At 43.8% G+C, this 24,869-nt stretch overlaps 2 protein-coding genes across 6 annotated transcripts in view; one reads left to right on the top strand and one right to left on the bottom strand.

The window, feature by feature from the left end:
* Nucleotides 1-7,379, top strand: part of Ncald (neurocalcin delta) — a 390,166-nt gene extending 382,787 nt beyond the window's left edge. For all 4 annotated transcript variants that reach the window (XM_076835532.2, XM_076835535.2, XM_076835533.2 and 1 more), the window contains 2 exons: nucleotides 1,435-1,540; nucleotides 4,744-7,379. In XM_076835532.2, the coding sequence (XP_076691647.1) occupies nucleotides 1,435-1,540; nucleotides 4,744-4,841 (204 nt within the window). In that variant the 3' untranslated portion in view covers nucleotides 4,842-7,379. The remainder of the gene's footprint in view (nucleotides 1-1,434; nucleotides 1,541-4,743) is intronic.
* Nucleotides 7,380-13,772: 6,393 nt separating this feature from the next.
* Nucleotides 13,773-24,869, bottom strand: part of Grhl2 (grainyhead like transcription factor 2) — a 103,042-nt gene continuing 91,945 nt past the window's right edge. For both annotated transcript variants that reach the window (XM_076836030.1, XM_076836029.1), the window contains 2 exons: nucleotides 15,939-16,003; nucleotides 13,773-13,887 (listed from right to left, as the gene is read on the bottom strand). In XM_076836030.1, the coding sequence (XP_076692145.1) occupies nucleotides 13,773-13,887; nucleotides 15,939-16,003 (180 nt within the window). The remainder of the gene's footprint in view (nucleotides 13,888-15,938; nucleotides 16,004-24,869) is intronic.

Raw genomic sequence — 24,869 nt, 5'->3', positions numbered from 1 at the left:
TAAGAAACAATGAATTTATATTATTCTTCCTAAATAAAAACTATATTTGATAACTGAGGCCTTCCAGGCCCTTCTGAGTACCCTGGAGAGGTCACAGGTGGTGGGGACACAGTTTCAGTAGTAATTACAAAACTCTTTTGGTAGAATCCTCTACTGCTCATCAGATTTCATAGCTGTGCTGAGCCTATCTCTGAACTGAAATCGGACAAGTATTTTGATCCCAAACCCATGTCAGAGCTCCCTGTGAAGTGGCACCCCCTTTCTCCACAGAAAAGCCCTCTTCACCATGGCTGATTTTAGGACTGTCAGCAAAAGAGTCTCTGCAAAAGAGTACAGAGTAGATAAACTTCCTATTTTCATGTCTCCCTGTTTTACTTGGCCACTGGCTGGGTAGATACCAGCACTCCAGGTGCTGGACACCCCCTTTCTAGTTTTTCACAAACATAGCCAGTATAGTACTTTGTAGAAATGTGCAAACAAGGTCTCTGGCCTTGAGCTGAGGTTTCACAGAGATGTCTACATTTTTAAGATAAGTTACCAACTGGGCTCCATGGTAACAGCTGGCAGGGGAAGGAAAGAAAGGGGAGAAGAAGCTCTCCCCTTCTCTGATGTTGTCCCTGAAGAGTTAACTTGCCCAGAACAGTGAAAGAAAAAGCTGCTTTTATGTGAACTTCTGCAGACTGTGAACTTATGAGCCCCTTCCCTTACATGCTGGGTATAAAATTCTGAAACTCCCTGAACTCGGGGTTCAGGGGATTAATTGATTACAGCAAAAGCTGTGTCCTCTGAACCTGGCTGCAGCCAAATAAAACTGTTTCCTGCTATCTTTGGTGCCTTGCCTACAACACCTGGAAGCTTACTGGGAAGGAATTTGAGATCAGGGTCACGTACTACAGTAGGGAGGAGCATCAGGATGGATTGGGAGAGACTGAGAATATCTGTCTGGGAGAAGACTGTCAGGTGTCTGTCATGTAGTCTCCTGAGGCCTAGGAGGAGACTATAGTAGTCCCCACTTGTCTTTGCCACCTGGGGAATATCTTCTGCAGCTTCTCTCTTCAAGATGAGGCCTGAGCACAGTGGCATCTGCTCCCATCAGCATGGAAGCTGACAAGGACAAAACTTCAGCTCTGTCACCTTTTCCCAGCCCCACTCACAGATCCTGCATTTAAAGAAGAGTCCCAGGGCATTCAAACGCACATTAACATTTCCGACACAGCAGTTGTGGGCCCTCCTGCCAGTTGTCATTAATGAGGGTCTTGCTGGAGGAGAGAAAGCTCCATTGGCTTCTATTAGTGGATATACATGGTGCCCTGGGATAAGTCAGCAGGGACAGGACAACCTTCCCTTCACTCTAGTATTTGGGAGGGTTACCAGGAAGGCTACTGTGTGCCGAGCTGTGTTTCAATTTTACCACCATGTCACTTCTGTCCCCAGGCAATCTACAAGATGGTCTCCTCTGTCATGAAAATGCCTGAAGATGAGTCAACTCCTGAGAAAAGGACAGAAAAGATCTTCCGCCAGATGGACACCAACAGAGATGGTAGGAGGCTGGGGCTGCATGGCTTTGCTCTGGTCAGGGCTGCTGGTGGAGTCCAGGTGGGGAAATGCGGCTCAGGGACCTGGCCCAATGCCTTTCATAAGAGTAGCTCATCCCAAAGGTCCCTGGAGGAGGACCAGGGTGGCCACCAGAGAGCTGGTCCCACTTTGAGGGGAAATGCTTTATTTCTAGGACCTTTTGCTCTTTTTCTATGTCATGCTACATGCCCCCGCCCCCGCCGCCCCCCAACAAAATCAGATGGGTCTTGTAGAACAGAAATAGAAGGACCCAACAAATCACTGATAGCAAGACCAGTGGTCAGGACAGGCCTTGGCCTCCATAGATTGCATTCCTCCAGGCCAGGGTGTCAGAATGCAGAGAGGGATTGTTATCATACCCAGACCCCAGCAGCTTTCACCCAAGTCTGGCTTTATTGGGGTCTCCTGTACATGCTCTAAGAGACAAGTGGACTCTCTCAGGAGTTGGGGTGAGGTGGAGGCCTTGGGGTGACCAGCAGGTTCCCACCCTGAGGTTGTCACCTACAATTGAAACCCAAGTGGATGCAAATCAAAGGGACATGAAAAGGGAAGATTGTATTTCAAACTCAAAAGCAGACAAGATATATTAGGTACTGAGTTGCCAAACAGAGCATGAGAGGCCCAAGTAAATGAGTTTGGATCAACAAGAAGTGACTTTTTCAGTATAAGCATGCCCACATTCAATATTTGGGACATATTGATCCTAAGAAATGGCTTGCTGTTAACCTGAAATTCCAAGTTATCTGGACATCCTTATTTTATTTGTCAAAGTTGGCAGTGCTATTTAGATGCAATACCTAAGTTTCAAGTGCTAACTGAGCTCAGGGCCTGGTCTATCATAAGCTGTGTGGCACTTGTTATTATTACCAGCTCATTTGTTCTGCTAAGAGTGCTCAGCAATTCTTGTCAGCAATGTGAAAATGCACTTGTACATCCTGTGTGTCGCTGACGTGTGCAACAGAAGGCTTTGTGGTGGGGCGGGCCTCTTCATATGCTCACGCCTGGGGCACCGGCAGTCTGAGAACCTGGGTTTGTGTGGGGCAGGTCAATCTCTTTGCTTTGTTTCCTCCACAAAGTTGCCAACACATCCTCTTACATCCTATTCCCCCATGTGCCTTGATTTACAGCAAATAGTTTGTTGTGCAAAGATTGAACAGACATGATATTGTTTTAATAGCTAATGAACTTGCTGGTGTTAAGCTGCAGGTTTTGCTGGTACTCCTGGGAACTCAATGGCTTTGAGCTGTGCTCTAGGTGCAGTCTTCTCTTTAGAGAAAGGCTAAAAGATGGGAGAAGGCCAAAATACCCCAGGATCAGGCCCTCCCCACATGTTGGTGACAGGCAGTGAATTAGTGTCTCCCTGTTGAGTTGCTACCATGATATCCAAGGGCCCTGATTGTTCCATATTCCTACAACACAGCTTACTGAAGGTGCTGTTCCTGCTCCAGGGAAAGGTTTAAATTTAAAAAAGAAAAAAGTGGGGATGGAGAGCAGTGGAGGGAAAAAGGAAGAGGGAGGGGCCTAAAGTCAGATAGTGGTCAGAAGAATCTCAGGAGACCCAGGAGACTCGGGGCTTTACCTTAGATCCCCAGGGCCAGGGCAACCTGCCCACTTCCCACCTGGAACAGAGCAGGTGCAAAGTTATGGTGGAAGCTCTTTGTATCTCACCCAGGCCTTTGATTTAGGGAAAATTTGGGTCCACAAGCAAGTTAGCCCTTGAGTCAGCCTTGAAGTGCAGAGTCAATGCCAAAAAGCTGGATGCTCATGTTGAATCTAGTGTTCCCCAGCTAACTGGTGATCCCCAGGGCCTACCTTTGAGAGATTCCCAAGAGTTCAAGTGACTGCTCCTGTTTCCTTTCCATGATATCTTTGGAAGCCAGAGAAAGTCATTGCCATTTTAATTAGTGCTCAGACAGGGGCACAGCTACTAAAGCTGACTGCACACAAAGTTTAGAGGGGAACTAAATGCTTATGTATTATGAGTCAGTCAATCCAATCAATGAGTTCCCACCTTTCTCCTTCAGAAAGAAACAGCAGGTTTGCAAGATAATAACTAGGTTCTGGTGGGGAATGGGGGTGGCTGAGGGGAAGACATGTTTGTTGATTTGCGTTGGGAGGAACAGGACTCCTGTATGTAGCGCCCTTTGCTGCCTGTGTTTGGAACAAGTTGAGAAATTTAAAGAAGAGCAATAACTGAAGCCAAAGGGTAAGAACTCCAATGGAGGAAGTATCTTAGGGTGAGACCAAGGGTATATCAAAACCTACAGGCTGAATGGAACCAGACCCACCCAGTGCCTGTCCTTGGAAGAACAAACAGAATAAGTCTCTAGGGAAACTCTGTCCAAGAAAAGGAGGGCAAAGCCAAGCAGAAATGTCCAGCAGTTTCCCCTGCCCCAGCCCCAGATTTACAAGTTAAATGAGTCGCTTCACTCCCAGGGGCATGGTAGGCTAAGAAGAAAGGACATGCAGAATGAGAAAGCATTGCCCCCAGCCCTCCCCCTCTTCCTTGCAGCAAAAGAGGGGCCCTCCTGGAAGAGAATTCAGGACACACACTAGCTTCTGCAAGAAGAAAAGGGACACTGGAGGAAAAGGGGACCCCAGATTCCCTCCTCTAGCTCATAAGAGATCACCTTCTACTTGGAACACACCACTTTGTTCATTTGTGATTGGAAAGAACCAGTGTTCATGTCCAGGGCCTCTCTACACGCCAGGGGAAGGATCTTGCAGCAAACCTATATATGCCCAGTGGTCTGAAGGACCCAGAAGGCTCCCAGTAACCTTGTGGGGACAGCCTTGGTGCTGCGAGAGCCCAGCTTCTTCCCATAAAGGTGTGAAGACATTCATTCTACAAATACTAAGTGGGCCTTTCCAAGGTAATAGAGACGGAAGAGCCAGGGCAGGGACTGGATCAGGAGATTCATTACCCTCTCCCCAGCCCTAGGTCAGGGTGGGCAGGAAGTGGTTTGTCAAGAACTGCTGCGCTAGGGGCTGGCAATGCCACTAGTAGGGTCCTTGTAGGTCTCACATTGAAAAGACAGTCTCCTGGGCTCTACCTTGGGAGGCCACGGGCAGGTGAGCAATTGCTGCCACCAACGTCCAGTGGGGAGGTGTGAACTCAGGTGCCTGCCACCAGCCACCACTCAACTCGTCCCTTCTCTTACTTCCTAGGAAAGCTCTCCCTGGAAGAGTTCATCCGAGGGGCCAAAAGCGACCCATCCATCGTGCGCCTCCTGCAGTGCGACCCGAGCAGCGCTGGCCAGTTCTGAGCCCAGCACCCCACGATTTGTAGAGCTGCTTGCGTTCCCTTTTTGATTTTTCTTTTTAAGTTTTTTTTTTTTTTTTTTGCCAAAAAAATTATCGATGGTGATGCTGTCCCCTGTGCAGTCAGATGCACCTTCCTCTGTGATGCCTTCGCCTTCTGCTTCGTGGGAATGCCCAGAGCCCCAGTGTGCGTGTGGATAGCATGAGCAGACTTCGTGGTGTTCCTTGTTTAATGACTTTCTAATCATTTTTATTATTTTTTTTCTTCTGATTCTAATGTTTCTGTTTAAAACCTAAGACTGGGGCGGGGGGCAAGAGAAGGGGATCTGATTAAGTCCAGTGATTCCACTACAAGCTTCCAGGGGCTTGGTTTGAAAGACAGAACTCCCCACCTGGGTCTGTTGTCACACGTGCCCTTGGGGCAATGGATGGCACCAGACGCTGGATTCCCCAAGAACAAGTTACCCTCTGGGGTGAGGCTACTAAAGGGAGCTGGGACATCCTCTAGGAGGCCCACTCTGCCCTCCGCCCCAGCAGGCTGTAGTTTCTAAGCTGTGAACATTTCAAGGTCAATTCATAGAGAAGAAAAAAGATGGCTCAGCTATTTTTTTCACAGGTTTACACTGGTTGAGCTAATGTGAGTTTCTTTGGAAATCAAACACAAATGGCAACAGTCCAAAACCAGACCCATCTTGTTGCCTATTGTGATTTTAAAAAAGAAAGAAAAAGAAAAAAAGACTGCTGTATATAAAATACTGGGATTGCAAACCAAATTAAGTGTTTTGCCTTGTAAATGCATGTTTAGTGAGCACTAATACAATCTTATTACAGAAGACTGTTTTTAGTAGCTTATTGTGAGTAAGCCAACTATGATGAATGTCTATGTTGTCTTGTTTCAAAGTCAGATCTGTCTTTGCACAAATGTACCAATCAACAAGTATATTTTGTATATTCCATAAAAGTCCAAGGTAACCATGACGAGGGCCCAACTTTGATTCAGAATGCTTTTCCAGAGTCACAGTGACTGGAGAACAGAAGCAGGGCAGGTTCGAGAGGGTCATGTCCTGGGGACACCAGGAGGTTAATACTTTTGAGAGGGGGCCATGCTAGTGGTTTGCTGGCTGAGCTCAGCAGCTCATGGGCAGCATGAGATTGGAGGTACTGTTCTTTTCTGAGCAGATGACTATTTTGGAGACTTGAGAACAGTAGTCTAGGTTCTTGGGACTTCCCAATGGTTTAGCCACCGTCCTCCTTAGGGAGCCATATTAGGAATGCTCACTTTTTTTTTTTTTTTTTGCCCGTTCAAAGAGTCTGAGGGGAACAGTCATTTAATTCATTGTGAGAAGGCCCGGGCAAGTGTGGCCATAGTGTCAAGGCCCTGCTAACAGTATTTTCCATCACTGTATTATTTGAATGCAGATTTCTCTTTCCAGAAGTGACAACATACATTTGAGTTGCTCTTTGGGCGTCACCTCATGCACACTAATTTTAATGGAAGATTAAGAGGGAAAATCTCCCGTCACTGGAAAGTCACACGAGCAGCAGTTCAGTGGCATGGGATGGAGGAGGGGCCCAACACTCCAAAATACAGGGGGGACCTGACCCAGGTGAAGGCAGAGAGTCCCCAGGGAATCTGTCTGCTGCCAAACCACTTCCTGTAAAAGAGGAACCACAGAAAAACAAACATAACTTGGAGGAAAATGCTACTGGGCGCTTCTAACCTCCAGGTTCCTGTGTCTGAGTTGAATCTATTCTAATTAGTCTCAAAAATCCAAATTTGTGGGGTAGACACAAAAACCACCTTTGTAGGGTAAAATTGTGAGACCTGGACTCAGTAGCCTTAATCTCTCTCTGAGGGTCCATTCTTCATATTCTACGCCGAGACTTGCCAAATTCCTCCATGGGCCAAGTGGTTACACCTGTTTCTGTAAAACAGGGAATTAACCTAATTTCTGGAGTGCAGAGGGGAAAGAGGGTCCAGCACGCTCCACCTGGAGTGTTTGGGAGTTGCATTCCACTTTTTCCTGCTGTAGATTGAAGACAGGATTCCTCCTCTCAGTTCCCTTTTGATAAGTGGAGTCAGTTAAGGTTGGAGCAACCTGCCTGGGCTCTGCCCTAGGTCATGACATGTTGTGGAACCAGACTCACTCTGTTCCCTAGAATGAGAGCTGGGGTGAGGAACAGAGAAGGCCTCCAGCTGTTCAGGAAGAAAGAGAGCCAGACACATGACTGATGGACACTGCTGGCCTCAGAAGGTACTGAGATCGCCCCGGTGCTGTCCAGCCACTGACCCACACTGACTCTTCTCCGGGCTGTTTCTCTCCTTCTCCTCCTCCCAGGAAGGCCTTGGCAGGTCAAATCCAACGCACTCAAGTTCAGCCAAGGGACTGCACAGCCCCCAGAGGGCTGAATGCCTGAAGGCCTCTATCACTTCTGTACTGGGTTGTTCATTGTCTTTGCTGTTTTCAGGACTCTGGAAATGGAGTCTGTTCTGTCCCAAGTAAAAACCAGACTGTGGTGTGCAAGGGATTGGAATAAAATGACTTATGACCTGAAGGATGCTACGGAATGTTTGACTGTTCATACGTTGCTGAGGGTAGGGAAGGGGTGCTGCTGTGGGTGCTGTCCCATCCCAGTGATGTGTCCAGGGAGACTGTCCAGTTAGATTGTATATATATATAATCATGAATCATCAATCATTTGGAGCAGCCCCTTTATCACTTGACTTTGTGTAACTCTTGCCTGGCGTTAAAGCATGTTAATTATTTAATATGATTGCTTGGAACATGGAACCTGAGGTTTTCCTGACTACCCTGCTGCCCTAGCCTGAATTTATACTTAGAGAGGTTCCAGGTTGGAATTTTGTTCTCCTCCTGGTATTGTTTCTGCCCCAGAGAGACAAAGTCCTATCCAAAGCTTCCTGGGTCTGTGGGGCTTTCTTTCTATGATAGCCTTTACTTTCTTCCCATTTCCTTCCCTTTCTCAGGCTGGAGTCCAAACATTAGGCACAATAGGAGGAGAATCTAGCCAGATGCGGTGGCGCACACCTGTAATCCCAGCAACTTGGGAGACCGAGGCAGGAGGATTACAAGTCTGAGGCCAGCATCAGAAACTGAAGGAGGCCCTAAGCAACTTAGTGAAAAACTGTCTCAAAATTAAAAAAAAAATAAAAAAATAAAAAGATCTGGGGAGATATGGCTCAATGGTAAATCATCCCTGGGTTCAATCCCCACTACTCCTGACTACACCAAAAAATTAATAAATAAATAAATAGATAGAAAGAAGAGAATCTCAGGCAACCTCCTCTTCAGGGGGTCTGGGTAAGCCTACGGAAGTCTGTGCTCCTCTCCCTTCTCAGCTTCTCAGTCTAAGAAGATTTAGTAGAAGAGATGACACAATGCAGGCTACTAATTTGCTAACTTGAGCATCACGTGCCTCATGGGCCAACGAGAACTTATTTGGCACTGAGTATGAATAACACCAACTCATTTATGGTGGTGATGGGGAGAAAATGCATTTTAGTCAACTTTTTCATTGCTGTGACCAAAAACCAGACAAGAACAATGTAGACAAGGAAAAGTTTATGTTGGCTCATGGTTTCAGAGTCTCAGTCCATAGATTGTCAACTCAGTAGCTCTGGGCCCAAGGTAAGGCAGAACAACGTGGCAGAAGGGAATGGTGCAAGAAAGCAGCTCAGGGCATGGCAACAAGAAACAGAGAGATCCCCTCACCAAAGACAAAATATAGCCCCCAAAGGCACGCTCCTCCCATCGTACACCACCTACCTACCTACAGCTATCACCCAGTAAAGCACACACTCATCATTTTACCTGTGAAAATGACTGCATTATCTCACACATGAGCTCTTGGGGGACACCTCATATCTAAACCATAACAACTTGTCTGGGAGCCTTCAACCCAGTGAGGAGCCTACACACCTGCATTCTGGCAATTTCCAGCACATTTCCAATCCTGAGGCTCCCACTTCCAGGGCATTTGATTAATGTCCCAACCCAACCTCAGTTGGTTTAGAATGAAAGGAATATACCGGCTAGGGTGGAGTCAGAGTTCTCTCTATCAAGGTGAGATCTGCCCTTGGAAGAAATGGAGATGCTTCCCATGTGCATCTATTATCATCAGGTGTGTGCTCCACACTTTCTAAAATTTTCTAGTTTTTTTAGTAAGTTGAAGAAAACAAGAGAAAAGCATTGACTCCTGTATTTTACAAGTCAGTAGACTATCAGTCAAATAAAATAGAAAGCTTGTTGCGGTATGGGGAAGAGCTGTTCAGGCCCAGGGTTGCCAAGGATATTACCAAGGACTTACTCAGTTCTAGCAGGTTTCGCTACAATTAATCCTGACCACATGTCTGGGATTTAGACAGTTCCTAGGAATTCACTGTACTGAGTGCTCATGTGTAATACATAGTCCAAGACATCTCTGGGGATGTAAACAATGATGGCAGTCTAGAGCTAAGTCTTGGAGTCAGCTCAGGATGAACAGGGCCACAGAGAGCCTTTCTTCATGACTTATTTTCTCAGCACTATTCCAGGAAGTGGTTGGTATTTTGTAGTTCCCTATAAGAAATGATGAAAAGATTTCAAAATATGGGACACCTGGGCTGGCCAACCTCAACCTTTCAGCTCATCCACCAGTACTCCTCACTCTGAAAGACAGGGAGGCTGATGGACTCTCTCTCTCCCTCTTTCTCAAGATGTATCTTTCCTATAGCAGCATTGAAATCGCTTTATGGGGCTCTGAGTGTTCAATGGTGTTATGGTTTAGATGTGGCATTCCCCAAAAGAGACAATGCAAGAAGGTTTGGAGGAGAAATGATTGGGCTATAGCCTTAACCTAGTCAGTAAACTAATCCCTAATGGGATTAACTGAGTGGTAACTGGAGTCAAGTGGGGTGTGGCTGGAGGAAGTAGTTCATTGTGGCTTTGGGTATGTATTTTGTATCTGGAGAGTGGAGTCTCTCTCCTTCTGCTTACCGATCACCATGTGAGCTGCTTCTCTCTGCCACACTCTTCAGCCATGATGCCCTGCCTCACCTCGAGCATCAAGGACTAGAGCCAGCCTTGTATGAACTGTGAAAGACCTCTGAAACTGTGAGCTCTCAAATAAACTTTTCCTCTTCTACAATTGTGCTGGTGGGGCCCTTTAGTCACAGCAGCAAAAAAGCTGACTAAAATAATGATGACCCCAAACAGGATCAAGCACTACAGTCTTGGAGATGGGGGGGATGAGACTGTCATATTGTACATATGATAGTCTCCTTTGCTTTTCTTTAGGAAAGGGCTATTCTTAGAGTGGGGGGACTTGGGAATTATTAGCAAAGTTGTAGGAAACCAAGTTCACGGCTCAGCAAGAACTTTCTGTCCAGCCTTAAAAACAGATGCAAAATAGCTGACATCTCTGCCCAATAGCAGAACAGCAGTCAAGTTCTTTCCTGAATGATGCATGGATAGCATTGCTGCTCAGGAAAAAAACAGAAGTGAAATTCATCTTGGCTGCCTTTTCACCATGCTCTTCTCTTGGGATGCTTTTGGCTGATCAGAGGTCCAATATATGTGCATAGTGGTCACCAAGGAAACCCCAATATATGTGAGGAAGGTGGTTTGAAGTGTGGATTCCAGGGCAAGGGAGTGTCTTGACGCGATAGAGTTTGAGCCACATGGTTTAAGCCTCTGTCTGTAGAGGTTGGTTGGATGGACTAAGGAAGCAGGAATCTTCTGTAGGAAATCAACCGAGGGATAGTGAACCTGGGAGTGAGCATGGGAGAAGTGAACAATGGGACCTACTCCCAGCCCAACTGCCCTCCAAGGGGCCTGCCATCCCCACCAAAGGTCTCTTGATGTCTTTCACTGCCTTCTGCTTTAGCCCTGGGGTGGGGCAGGTCTGTGTAACTTCAAGAGCACAAGCCTGCTCTGTTGGAGTCCAGGACCTGAAGGTGCTAGGGAGCCTAGAACTTTCCCAGGTCATATAGACACTTCTTTCCCATCAGCCCCAACACCCACCTCAGAGAAAACACCAGACCCTATTGTCTTTCTCTTATGTTATGAATATTTATTTTCTTCTTAAAAATGTACAAAAAATAAAATAACTGTATTTATAGTTTATAGATTCCCCCTCTCCCATTTACAAAACTATTAAGTTACATTTACCTTTTTTTTTTTTTAACATTGGAGCATATTGTACATATGACAGTCTCCCTTGCTTGTCTTTAAGAAAGGGCCATTCTTAGAATTTGGCACAAACCCTCTATTTTGGTTGCATTTTCATGATTTTAAATAAGAAGAAAAATAAACATTTGGTTCATTTCACACTTCCCAAGGTTCTGGACTGGGGATATGCCTTAGTCTTTCAGGAACATCTGACTTCATTTTTCTGTTGGTTCCAATTTCCAAACACAGGTAAATTCTAAACAATTTGGGATGTATAAGAAAAATACTTGTTTCACATGTCCTCATCTTTTATGAATTACAAAAAAAAAAAGAAGAAGAAGCTTATTTATTTGGGTATGATTAAGGGAACAAGAAAGAAGAGGAGGCAAGTTTTCCTATCTTTCTGGAGTGTTTTTTTTTTTTTTTTGCCTCAGGAAATGCGCTCATCAAAGCTCTGCTAACTTACAGTGAAACTCACATGTTAGCTAACCTCCAGTCACTCTGAGAATGCAGAAGGAGATGGTCGGATGGGACCTGACACTCTGTACCACCCTTTGGTGGCCCTGGCCTCATATCCTTTGTCCTGGCAATGGTCACCATAGTGACTGCTCAGGGACTTCAGACAAATACAAAGGCATTTCTGATTCATTTTCTGTCTAGGATGAGACCAGTAAACAGGGGCAGAGAAAGAGGGGTCTGTAGCCTGTGTCATGTGGCACAAATTTTGCCTTTTCCCTATTCTGGAGTCCTGTGTCCCAGCCATCAGGCCTGCCAACCATGCTTGAAACTTTTCCTAACCCAAGGAGCATGAGAAGTGCATAGTACATTGTGTATTTCCAATGCTGAATCTGTCCATTAGAACAGAGGCCCATTAGTACCCAGGATGGTCCCCATGCTGCAGGTCCAGGGTGTGGCAGTGGGGAGTGTAGGATGAGGGGACAGAATGGAGCAGAGCTGAACCCAGCATGCACACCTTTGGTACCACTGGGATGGGTAACATGTCCGGGAGACACAAAAAAGTGCCCTCTGACCACCCCTGGAAGTTTGCTCTCCACTCCATTCAATTCTTCTGCAGCCCCAAGAAGCAATAACTGGGCCACAGGAAGCCCTCCCTCCTGCTCTGGGCCTCAGAGACAGAAGAGGGGGAAAGGGCAGGATCACTGAGCATGGGACCTCCAGGTAAGACATCAAAGTGCTTTACAAACAAATCTGGACCTTTAGGCGGAGTCTGTCCTATATCTGGGTATTGGGTGTGGCTACAAAATCTAGTGCTTCAGCCCACAAACCCGTATACCCCTACCCATTCCCTCTAAGAGAACAGTGACCCACTCAATGTATCCTTTTCTGATGTTCAAGCGTTTTCCTTTTCTTCACCTCCTCCTCTCTCCCAGTCTCCTCCTGAGCCTGGCATCAGAAGAGCCGAGCCTCATGGGGCTTTCTTGTTCACTCAGTTTGTTAAAACCCAGCACCCAGGAACAGAGACAGATAATCCCCCCTTTCCCAGTCTTTAGGCGCAGGAGGAAGCCTGGGCCTGTAATTTAGAGCTGAGCTGTTGGCACGACTCTCAGCACTGCAGTTGGGCTTTTAAAGGGGCCACTTGAGATGAAGGACATGCTTGTAAACTATGAGGCACTATACAATGTCCAAGAGTCTTATGATGGCCAAGGAGCTTTGCAACAGCTCCAGTGACGGGGCCCTATGCAAACCCCTGCATAGTCTCTCCACAAAGCTCAGGCTGTGCCTGTAACAAAACCAGAGAAGAAGGTAGGGCCTCTTCTCTGTGGTCTTTCCTACAAGAGAGCTCAAAGGAAGAGTCCAGAACAGCATATCAGCAGGAGACAAACACCGCGGCCTTGAGGGAAAGTCATGCCCACTGATGGGGCACTCCCTCTGGGGATGGGAAACAAGTTTCCCCAGACCAGCCCAGTGGAATGTCCATCTCGGTACCTGGCATAGTCACCAAACACCTCAAAGGCCACTTTCCTAGCCTGGCATGCATCCTGAAGAGGTGCAGAGTCGGAAATCTCTGAGTCTCCCGGTATGTGCCTCCCCTAGGCCAGTGGCATTAAACATGCCCACAAACCACAAGTAAAATATATTATTGCAATATTATAAACAATATATACATGACCATCTGGCATATTGTCTGTGTTCCTTCCCCCCTACATGGTAGCTGAATGTCCTCTTGTATAAGGCCCAGTGGCCACTTGCTGGGATCCCCCGGAGGTATTTAGCAAGGTGACCTTACCCAGAGCAACCTAAAGGTTTCTAACCAGGAAGAAGGCAGCCACCTCTTACCCCACCTGTGACTACTGCACCAAGAAGCAGCTCACTTTGTCCAGCCACTCCAGAGATGTAGAGGAGAGAAGGAAAGAGCGAGGGTTTTTCAGGCTCTTTGGGATGAGTGGTTGTGTTTCTCTTGTCAGGGGACTCTGGACAGTCTCATGTGGAGCCCGCAGTGACCTGCAGAGTCCCAGGGGGCCTGGACTCCAGGCTCTGGAAAATGGTGGGCAATAAATAAGGACCCACAGGCCCAAGGCAACTTCCTGAGGGGCTCAGGCTTCAACCACACAGGCGAGCTGGTGGATGGGTCCAGCACACTGCAATCAGTGGCGCCTTCGGCCTCGCCTGCTTCCCAGCACAGTCTTGTAACAGCAGTTATGAGATGGGTGAGATGGGTCTCCAGGTTCAGGGGCAGCAGGGGGGCCCCCTCTCTCCCAGAGAGGAACATGCTGAGAGCTCCTGCCAAGGGGACGCTGAGCCAGGGGCTCAGATTTCCATGAGCGTGATCTTGAAGCCTTCCACCATGCTCTCCATGTTGAGGATGAAGGTGTCCTCGTTGGAGTAGTGCTCAATGATGTTGTCATCCATATTCACCAAGATGCTGCCAAGGTGTGGGGTAGAGAACAAAGATGCTGTGAACAGCAGGCTCAGTATAAGGGTAAGCTGCAGGGTGGGGAGAGGTGCTCTCTCAGCCTTTCTTTTGCAAAGGAGGCTGGGGGGGGGGGGAAGAGAAGAGATCAGGCCAGAAAAGGCCCTCATTTTCTTTTGTTTTCCCAAAACCCAGTTTGAGGAAAGCAAAACCTCAGTGTCTCAGAACTACCCTTATGGTTCTTTATTAACCAGGGTTTGAGAGAATGTTCCATCCAATTCAGTCCAACTCTCGTGCTTTATAGATTACTAAAGTAAGGCCCAGTGAAGTTAGCAGAGCCAGAAATCACAGAGTTAGCTATCGACCAAACCACAATCTAAATAGCGAGGCTTCCTGTCTATTTTCATTAAGCTATGTGGCCTCTGCTCTTATCAGGGAAAGCAGAATACACAGAATTGCAGCTGCCTTTGTTGAATACATAACATGTGTCTGTGTATCAGAGATCTTGTATTTAATCCTCATGGTAACCTTGAAGGTAGGTTTTCTGATCAGCACTTGCAAATGAGAAATGGAGCTTAGAAAGGTGCAACCATTTTCCCAGTTTCATCCCCCTCATGCGTGGCTTGCCTAAGTTTTGAAACTTACTTCGCCTCACTCAGAAGCTCTTACTTCACCTCCTGTGACCTATTCCTTGGCTAGCTACCCCTGGTGGATTTAGTTCTAAGAAAACAACTTCCAGAGTCTTTCCATGGTTTAGAAGTCCTTAAGTCAGTCTCATTTTTGGAAGTCAGACAGATCTTAGTTGGAGAATGAACCATGGACTCTATCATTTTGCAGCTAGGTGTCATCACACAAGCTGTTTAGACTTTTAGAATCACAATTATTCTTTTGCAAAACTAAGAACCATCCAGCTATAGAGGGTTGTTGGGGGACTACAAGCATTTATCACAGGGCTAAAAGCACATTCATTGTTACTATGGGCAGCACACGTGTCTGCATTGAGGATTTCTGCTCAGCAATAGGACTTTGAGACACCACTCAAAGGAATACACCCAGTCTACTGCATTGACCTTGGACAGAATTGTAACGTGCACTTTTGTGAGCTTTCCAATGAAAGTTCAAGTTGAAGGGTTTCCTGCTTGACCTCCAATAAGCCAGAGGTTCTATCACTCAGAAAGCCTGAGAATCCCACATTATCCATTTCCTTTATGAAAAAGGCCCAGAGAAGAATTTAAAGACCTACTTCCTGCTTTTGTAGGAAAATAGCTGCAGGAATAGAGTCAATGGAGACACTCTCCTGGGATTAAATCCTGAGGCCACTACTCTTAAAACCTTAAACAGAGGAAGCCTTAGGAGGACTCAAAAGTAGATAGCAGAACGCTGGTGCTAATAAACACTTGAACTTTGAGCCACAGATCTGGGTTCAAATCTATGTTTTACTTACTAAAGATGAGACCCAGGGCAAGATGCTTAAGAATTACCTGACTTAGTTTCCTCAACAGTAAATTAGAGGTGATAATAGTTCTACCTTATAGAATAGTGAGGAGTACATAGAGAAATGCAATGTAGAGCACTTAGCAGAGGACCTAGAACCTACTGCACATCCAATAATAACACCAAGAACAAGCAAGTCCAAGGATCCTTTGATAACATTTTGTTAATAATTACCTTGGAAAGTTTCCCTCTGTCCACTTTTGTTCCCACCATGCCACCCTGAAACCAACCTCAGGAGCCACATGTGACTTCCTATGAATCCACTCTTCTCAGAGGGATGACCTTGCCGTTCTCCCCAGTGTTCTCGCCACCTCCAGACCCCTCTAGTCCACCTGCTAATCCTGCCATTGGAATAGGGCATCTCAGCTACCATCAGGACCATATGATCTCTTCCTCTCTCATGAAAGATCCTCAAAATGCACTGCACTCACTGGGTGCTGCCATCCTTTAGAAGGATGACACCAGTTTTATAGAGATGGCAGGTAACAAAAGACAGGAACCATTTTTAAAAATGCATCATACAGACTTGTCTGATGTGAAAGTCAATTTAAGTTCAGTTTGTTTCTTACCCTTTTTTGCTTTTCTTGTACAGCTTTGCTATCTTCTCCACGGGCAGCCCGTACTTCTCAGAGATCTGCAACACCAATAACAAAAAGGCAGGTGAAGGGGAGCCCGAGTTGGGGTAAGGGAGAAGGTTCCAATTTCCTTCTCTTGGGCATTTTCCTGAGCACATCATGGTCTTGACTCATGAGTTAAAGTCTCAAAACACTCACTTTGTACAGACCTTAATTATTCGACAAAAGATTTGGCCACTTAGAGTTTCAATCTATGATAGAAGTGGTATTTCAGATCACTCAGGAAAAGATGGGCATCTAGTCATGGTGCTGGATTAGGTAGATAGCCATATAGAAAAAAATTTAACAAGTTAACTTGGACCCTTTCTCTACTCCTTATGTTAAAATAAATTTCAGGTGGATCAAATAATTATATGTGAAACACAAAACTATAAAAACACAAGAAGAAACCAGGAGTAAATTCCTCATGTAATTATCATCTTAAGGTAAAGAAGATCTTTCTAAATGAGACTGAAACCTGGAGGAAAAAAATGTTAAAAGGTTAAACGACAACAGAATTTTAAATACCTGTATATACAAACCACCATAAAAAACTGGCAATGATAGATACAGTACTAACTTTAAGTTTAAATATTAAATATTAAATTTATTTTAATATAAAGAGCTGAAATCAAGAAAAAAATAAACTAACAATTGAATGGGAAAAAAAAAGGGAACAACTTGAGAAAGCAATTCACAGAAGGAAAATATACCCAGACACTAAACATATGACAAAATGCAACACTTCCCTCACAACTTACAATTTTTTTGAATTAAAGCAATAGTAGGATACTACTTTTAATTTATCAGACTAACAAAAACAAAAAAACAATAGTAAATAAGTATCAGTCAGAGTATGAGAAATGATGGCTCTTGTATTCCATAGAAAGAAGAGGAACAAGTTCAACCTTTTGGGGAAAAAATATGGCAGAAGCTATCAAAATTTTAAATGCTTATATCCTTTGACTCATATGTTCCATATATAATAATCTAATCTACATAAATACATGCAGAAGTATGCAAAGATTTTTAAAAACTCAATGTTTATAATGAAGAAAACTATATAACAAACATTCATTAAACATTTTGATATTTGCACAATTGAAAACTGTGCAGTTAATTAAAAAACATGGGAAGCCTATAGGTTTTCACATTTTTAAAAATATCCATAACATATTAATTGAGGGATAAACAAGTTGTGAAACAGTGTATATTGGATGATTCTGTTTGTATTTTAAAAGATATATATATAGAGAGAGGTTTAGATATAGATTTATTATTTAAGGGACCCATCAGTCTTTTAACAGTGGCTACCACTGAAAAATGGACAGAAACCAGGAGAGTCTTCTGCTCTGTACTTTGTACAGTTCTGGCCTGTTTATTTCCACAGTCATTGTGCCACTTCTATAAACATCAAGGACTAATTGAGAGATGGGTTCTGGGAAAACCAGTCTCCAATGCCTGCCGTGTTCTTTCTATTTCCCCAGGGGCCAGGGAGGCTCACAGGCAGTTGAGGCAGGTGAGCTTTGGGACTTGATTACTGAAAGTCTCCCAGAGTCTAGAAAAAGAGGATGGAGAGCTCTAGAAGAAAGTTGAGACTACTTTGGATCTTGGGAAGAGCTTATTTTGCAGAGAATCACAGGCTCCCACTCTTCTTCCCAACCTATAGAAAAACTCTCCACACCCTAATATGCTTAGAAGGAGCAGAACCACTGGGCTGAGGGCTAGGGGAGTGAAGAGAAGTGGATAATCAGCACCCCTGCCTGCCACACACCATTGATTTGTCACTGATGAGGTTCCCCCAAAGCTATACTAAGCCCAAATGAGTCAAGTGTAAAGAAGAGCACATCCAAGTGGGCCCTGTATGCAGTAAAGACAATTGACAAAACTTATATAGGAAGCATCCACTTGAATACAACAAAAAGCCCACTGATGAAGACAACAAAAGAACTTACAAAGAACACCTATGAAGCACATGAGCAAAATTTCAATCTAAAAATATGATTAGTGAATTTCAAAATTCAGGAAATACATGGTAAGATAGGTGGTAAATTCAACAAGCCAGATATTATTAGGAAAAATCAAGTTATCTCAAAAATCAATTTATCTCAAAATGCAAAGCAAAAAAATAGACAGAAATCATGAAAGAAAGGAAGAAACTTGAATAGTCAGTCACATACAATACAAAAACCATCTTAGAGAAGGAAGAGATGGAGAGGAGGAAATAATGAAATAATAGAAGAGAGACCCATGTTTTGGGATGAAAGGGGAGAGCGAGGGGGGGGTGTCTCCTGAATCCCAGGGGAAATCAGTGAGAAAAGGCTCAGACATCTGGTCACTTAGAAAAGTAAAGAAAACATTTTGGAATCTTCTGGACAGACAGAAAAAGTTACCAAAGCGTGGAGGGAGGATAAACCTAGCTTCAATCTTCTTATCTACAACACTAGAAACCAAAAGACAGTGAAATAATCCCTACAGACCACAGAAAACATTTTTAGATCTTTGGGGGACATTTTAACAATCACCTTGGCTATACAGTAGTGTACCATCTCTTCCTTAGAAACTCAAATTCCTGTAGTAACTGCTTGGGAAGATGTTAAGTCATATCTACCAAAACTAACACTAAAGAGTTTCCGTTAACATGTCAAGATTTCCACATCTGGTAAGACACTCAATAATGTAGAGTTAACACAGCTTTCATTACTCCTCCACCAAATTGGAAAAATTTCTCTTTTCCTCTCATGCTGGCCCCTGCACTATTTATCACATCTCCTGGTGCCCTTACTTACACATGCAAATCAAAAGGGACCTGCCAAGGTGAGCTGGTTCTGCACCCATAGAGTTTTGAGTGAAGCCTTGTGAAGGGATGAAGGTGGACCTGGATGTAGTCAGTTCTCAAGAGTGAACTCACTAGTTATCCATTCCTGGGATTCTAGAACCACTCACTTAACAGAGCTGGTGCACAGGAAATATGTTTGAGGAGAAATATCAATCTGCTTTCACATTATTTCTGGAGCTATTTCCTCTGCACAGCTAGTCTCAGCCATGGTTTCTTAACCTGGGGTCTACAAGTGACCAAAGAATATGTACATGAACTTGAATGAGGAAACATACATCCTTCTTTTCACTAACCTCTACCTGGAATTTAGCATTTCCTTTGAACATATAGCAATATTGGCAATGCCTGTGTCTTGTTGCCAATGGAAATTACTGATATTTTCATGTCATGTTAGAATTCTGCAGATATTTCAAAATATTGATTACACTCATCCATCACATTTTGAAATTACAAATCCCACCATAGAACACAGTATTTAATGCATAAATAAGGAGCACATTTATTCCTGTATCACAAACATGGTTTTTGATATTGTGATGACAGTATATCAATATAATTGGTTTGTTTTGCAATACTATGTATCCTTTTTTTATATGTTTAAAACCTTATTCGGAAAAGGATCCATGGATTTCATCAGATTGCCAAAGGCATTCATGGCATATAAAGGTAAGAAGCCCTAAAAAGTATATTTTGCTGTATTCAAGGGCTTGCTATGTGCTCACAGTTTCTAGAGGTCCACCTTATTGGTACCTAATTATTATTCTGACTTGGTTGACCTCTAATAGTTAGTTTTTTGAACTTGGGTTAGTGTCACTTGGAATTCTTTTTTCAATGCAAATAGAAAAATAAAATAATTTTTTACTACTTAACATCAACAGACAGATATATTTTATATAGAGATATAGATAGATAGATAGATACATTTATTCTGAAAGAGAAGTGAACTGATATTCTTAGGATTCTTAGGTCTTCTCTTTTCAGGGATTTGACTCTCTGCTCCCCAAGGGATAAATGAAAACACCTTGGATCACAAATCATTTCATAAGAGTCAGAATTAGACAAAAGGCATAAAATATGCACAATTCCAGCTTCTACTTGGGTCTGTTGAGAGCAGCAGCAAGCATTTACTGAACATTTACTATGTGTGAGCACATACGCCCGGAGCTCTGCATCTATCAATCCTAACATGGTTAGGATAAAACAGATACTTTCAAAAAAGAGTTTTGTGTCTCAGAGGAGAAAACTGAAGCTTCTAGTCATTCAGCAACTTTCTCAGGTCCCTCAGCTAGTGTCAGGGACAGGATTTAAAAAGGATCTACCTGGCCGTCTGGGCTTCAGATTCTGAATCCTTAGAGAAACTGGACATCTGTTAGAACAGTCTGGGAGTGAGGTTCAAGGACCCTAGCCAATACCAGGAGGCCCTGGTAAAGCTAAAACAGGCATCTGCAGAAGGCCAGGGTCTGCTCTCCATGTAGTCATCGAAGGCGCTGACAATATGCCACCCCAAGACGATATTCTCTGTCTCCATGCAAGGCAGAGATGTGCTTTGCCAAATTCAGAACCTTGGAAAGAAGTGAGACTGTGCAGGACATTGTGTGTCGGAAGCTGGCCCTCCGTCAGGGGCTTATTGAAGATTCCTTCTGCCCTGGGTGGGCCTGGGTGAGATCACCCAGTGCCTCTCCCTTCTATGCATGGGAAATGTCCTACTGGCTAGTTCTGTCATAGGGTAATTAGGAGTGCTTAGATATTTTCCCCCTTGCTTTTTTTTTTCCAAGTAGTTGAGCAGAGCAAACTTTTTAAAAATAATTTTTAAAAACCTATTATGAATATTTGTAAAGACCTCCAAAGACTTCCTTGACACCCAGCAGGGTCCTGGGTCCTAGACACATCTCATCACTATGTTATTGGTTGTCTCCTAACTATAATTATTAGAACTCTACTTCATGGAGAATTTTTGCCCAACAACTTTATATTATGTGATAATAGAAGATGGAGACTCTCATCCATTTCATCAGCATGCAATTCAACATGCCTCCTGCTCACAAAGTCAACTACTTTCATTTGGAGTTATAAGCTGTTCCACAGGGACCCTCACATGCACATCAAGAAAGTCAGGGAGTCTTGCTTGCAAATAATTCCCAGGAGGCTATGTTTGACCAGTCAGGAGCCCCAGGGAAGATAGGCTGTCACCTGCACACATGAAGGACTCACTCAGGTAATTAAGCAGTGCCAATGAAGCCATAAGCAACAATTTCCTTTGGCTAGCTTCATTAAGAGAGAACATTCCTACCTCTTTCTCCAGCCCTTTCAGCTTGGAGGAATCACAATCTGCCTCTCCAACTCTCAGCACTCAGCCATCCACTACTATGTATGTATATTCACTTACAGAGTATTTCTGTGGACTACTTGAAGCACCGCACACACAAACTCATAATATCTCTTATTATTCTTCTCATTTCAGAAAGGATGACACTGATATTTAGGCACTGTGTCACTTGCTCAAGGTCATATCACTCCTTTGAACATATAGCAGAATCAGGGTTGAACTCAGCTATGGGACTGTGTGGGATCAATCACCAAGCACTAGTACTCTTTGCCCAAATGCTTATTATTGCATAAACTTTTCCTTTAGTCATTGTGAGCATGACTTGGAATGTTTATTCTCCTTCTAATATTTTCATATATGGACTACCCCTAACTGGATTTAAATTGCTTCCACCATTTTGAGGAGCTGTTAGGCCTTGGGAACCCCTCTCCCTCTCAGCCTCTGTTAGCACATCTGTGAGTGGCAATGATAGTATTTACTGGCCACGCTCAAAGGGATGATGTAAGAGCTAACTGAAGTGGTACATGTGAAGATCGTGCCACCCACAGCACTCAGCATGGTGGCACCTGGTGGCAGACGCTGGTGCAGTCAACAAATATTTATACGCAACGGCCTAGGGATTAGAGCAGACAACAAGAGACATAGCCCTATTTTACTGGGGGAAAGAGAATCAATGGGCATGTAACAAACATTAAAGATATCAGGCTGAAGTTAAACCGAGTAGTAAGAGGACAGAGAGTGATGGAAATGCTATTAATGTCGGAGTTCTGGAAAGGTCCACTTACACTGCCACATGTGAGCAGAGACCTGAAAGAAGTGAGCCCTGCTGACATGGAGGAAGAACACTGCCGACAGAGGAGACAGCAAATGCAAAGGCCCTGAGGTATGAGTGGCCTTGCTGGTTTTGAGGATGAGCAAGCAGTTCCAGAGATAGAACTCATAATTCATAAAATCATAAAGCTGCTCTGAAAAGAAGAAAAAAAAAAGAAACAGAAAAAAAAAATTCACATCACCATCACCACCACTGTCACTGCCAAATCCTTCACTTTAAAATTTTAAGTTTAATTATAACAATAAAGAAGCTAAAGTGAATGAATCATCACCAATGCTATGTGAATGACTTGACTGACGTGATACCAAGCACGCAGGTAAGAAAGAAAACTGGTCTATTTCCTCCACAGGATGCCAAGCACGAACTCTTTAGTAACATCTGGCTGATGGAGAACATTTTTTTTTTTTCCTTTCTTTTCTATCAGAGTAATCGATTCTTATGGATAATGATTTTCTGGCAGGTGAAAGGAAGATATGAAAGATTCAAGGCCACGAAATAAGAAGAATCATTCCGTCTGTCCTACAGAGAAGTGACCCCATTTGGCATAGATCAGCAATGGCTCCACTCTTTTGTGGCTCAGAGTTCTTTTCAAGATAATAAGAGGCCAAGTACTAACATAACTTTTTTTTTTTTTTTTTGAGGCAGGTACCACCCACATTTTTTCCAGGAAGGCAATAAATGAGTCTAAAATTCACATACTCAAAACTACACAGTCTTGATTTGAATCCCCATCAGTCAAGCTGCCCAATCCACTTTTCTCCCACTCACTGCTGGGTCTGTCCGTGGTGGGACGTTAATCTTACGTGGCAATCTCGAGGGGGAAACCCCCAAAAATATTATCTCTAGGAAGAGTAGAGTGTCTGTTGAGTATAAGAGTACCCCAGTTTCTAGACAGCAGATCCGCTCCACGCTCTAAAGAGGCGTACAGGATGTAGGAAACGTGTGTAGGCTTCAGGAACACTGTCACCACCCCCGAACCGGTCACGAATCTGCCTGATGTGGCACCTTCTGACTCAAACCTCAGTTCCCACCTGAAGGAAGTGGGGCAAGACCGTGCTGTTCTCTCTAGATGACTAATCCACATTTCACCACCAATCTCCAAGATGTTTTTTAAAAGAAAAAAAAATTATGGCTCACCCTCCGGTATGAATTTTCTTCTACATCTAAGTAACACCTGGCAGAGGACAGGGGATTGGGGGTTCAACAGGAGAGGTAAGAGCAGGCTCTACACTGGAAAGCAATCCACGTCTTCCTGTATTGTCATCAACATCATTGTCATCAGATAATAGATACCCAGTGCTTGAGTTGTCATTTAATGCTCTGGGTGACTCCCTTTTATAGATGAGGAAGTTGAGGCCTAGCCAACATTTTTTTTTTTTTTTTTTGTACTGAGGATTGAACCCAGGGTGCTCAACCATGGAGCCACATCCCCAGCCCTTTTTATTTTGAGACAAATTATTGCTAAGTTGCTTAGGGCCTTGCAAAGTTGCTGAAGCTGGCTTTAAACTTCTGATCCTCCTGCCTCAGCCTCCCAGGCTGCTGGGATTTCAGGAGTGCACCACCATGCCTAGCCTAACCAACTTTTTAACTGCTTGTTTAGAAAAGTAGTAAAGCAATGTGAGTATTGCTCCTATTTCAGAAACAATTGCAGGCCGCACACACCTACTTTACACAAGCTATGTTTTTACATTTAGGATTGTGAAGTCTGCTGGCCCTGAAAGATTGAGTTCCTTCCTCAACAGAGACAGCAGTTGGCCTTTCCCAAAACAGCAGTGAAGATGAAGGAAGTAGCCTGGACCCAGGCCAATTCCTAAAATCCACAGGGCTAAGGTTACAAAATAGCTTACAGGGCCACTCCTTGGCTTAAAGCTACATTTACAGGGATTTGGCTTCACAAGAGTATGGGCTTATTCCTATTCTAAGTGACTGTGCACTTGAGGTCTCAGGACAGAATAAACCCTCGTTTCAGTTCCCAGTCAAGGGACACACTGGGTAGTGCCTCTCAAACTTTAGTGTGCTTCAATTCCACCAGGGATTTCTCATCAATGCTCTTCTGGGGGCCACCTCTAGAAAACCTGACACTGAAGTTTGTAGTTGGAATTCTGGTATGGCACCTTTGAAATGTACCCTGCAGATTTTGATGGACCTACTTAGGGAAGCAAAGTCCTAGGTCCATAGTAGTGAAAAGGGTCTGTGTCTATGTTTAGGGGAATCTATTTTCAACCGATGTCAGGGTTCAAATGATGGCTTGAGGTCAAATATAATATCTCTTGATTAAGCAAACTTCCTTAAAAGTTAGAATCTTCTTTTTCTTACTGAGCATTTGTTCTATGTGACTTGTAGTTGTTAAAAATATAAACCTCCATGCACAATGATATTATTCTGAAACTGGGTTGAAATGACTGTGGATCAAAAAACTTTTAAAAAATTATATATATATATATATATATATATATATATATATATATATATATATATATATTTACTTTACCTAGCATTTACATTGCATGAGGTAGTATAATTATCTAGAGATGATTTAAAGTAGGTTCTATGCAAGTATTAAGTGACTTGAGCATTTGTGGGATTTGGAATTGCAGCAGGTCCTGGAACCGGTCCTGAATACTGGGGGATGACTGTATAATTGCACTATACATATTGCATACACACACATATATATGTATGCATTTATTATATTTTATGGGTATTATTATACACATGTATATTACAATATTCAAATGCATACTGGTAAATAGGACTATAATAAAATATTAAACACTAGTGAGATCTTGGTCCTCAGAGGACCCAGACTCTGGCTTAGTTATGCTTTGTCACCTCATTCAGGACCCCAAATAAACTCAAGGTATAACTACAGTGAGCAGGATCTAGTAT

This window comes from Callospermophilus lateralis, chromosome 16 (genome assembly GCF_048772815.1).
Source record: "Callospermophilus lateralis isolate mCalLat2 chromosome 16, mCalLat2.hap1, whole genome shotgun sequence".
In the NCBI taxonomy this organism is placed as follows: domain Eukaryota; kingdom Metazoa; phylum Chordata; class Mammalia; order Rodentia; family Sciuridae; genus Callospermophilus; species Callospermophilus lateralis.
Note: the sequence above shows the minus strand (reverse complement) of the source record. Positions and strands in the feature narration are given on the sequence as shown.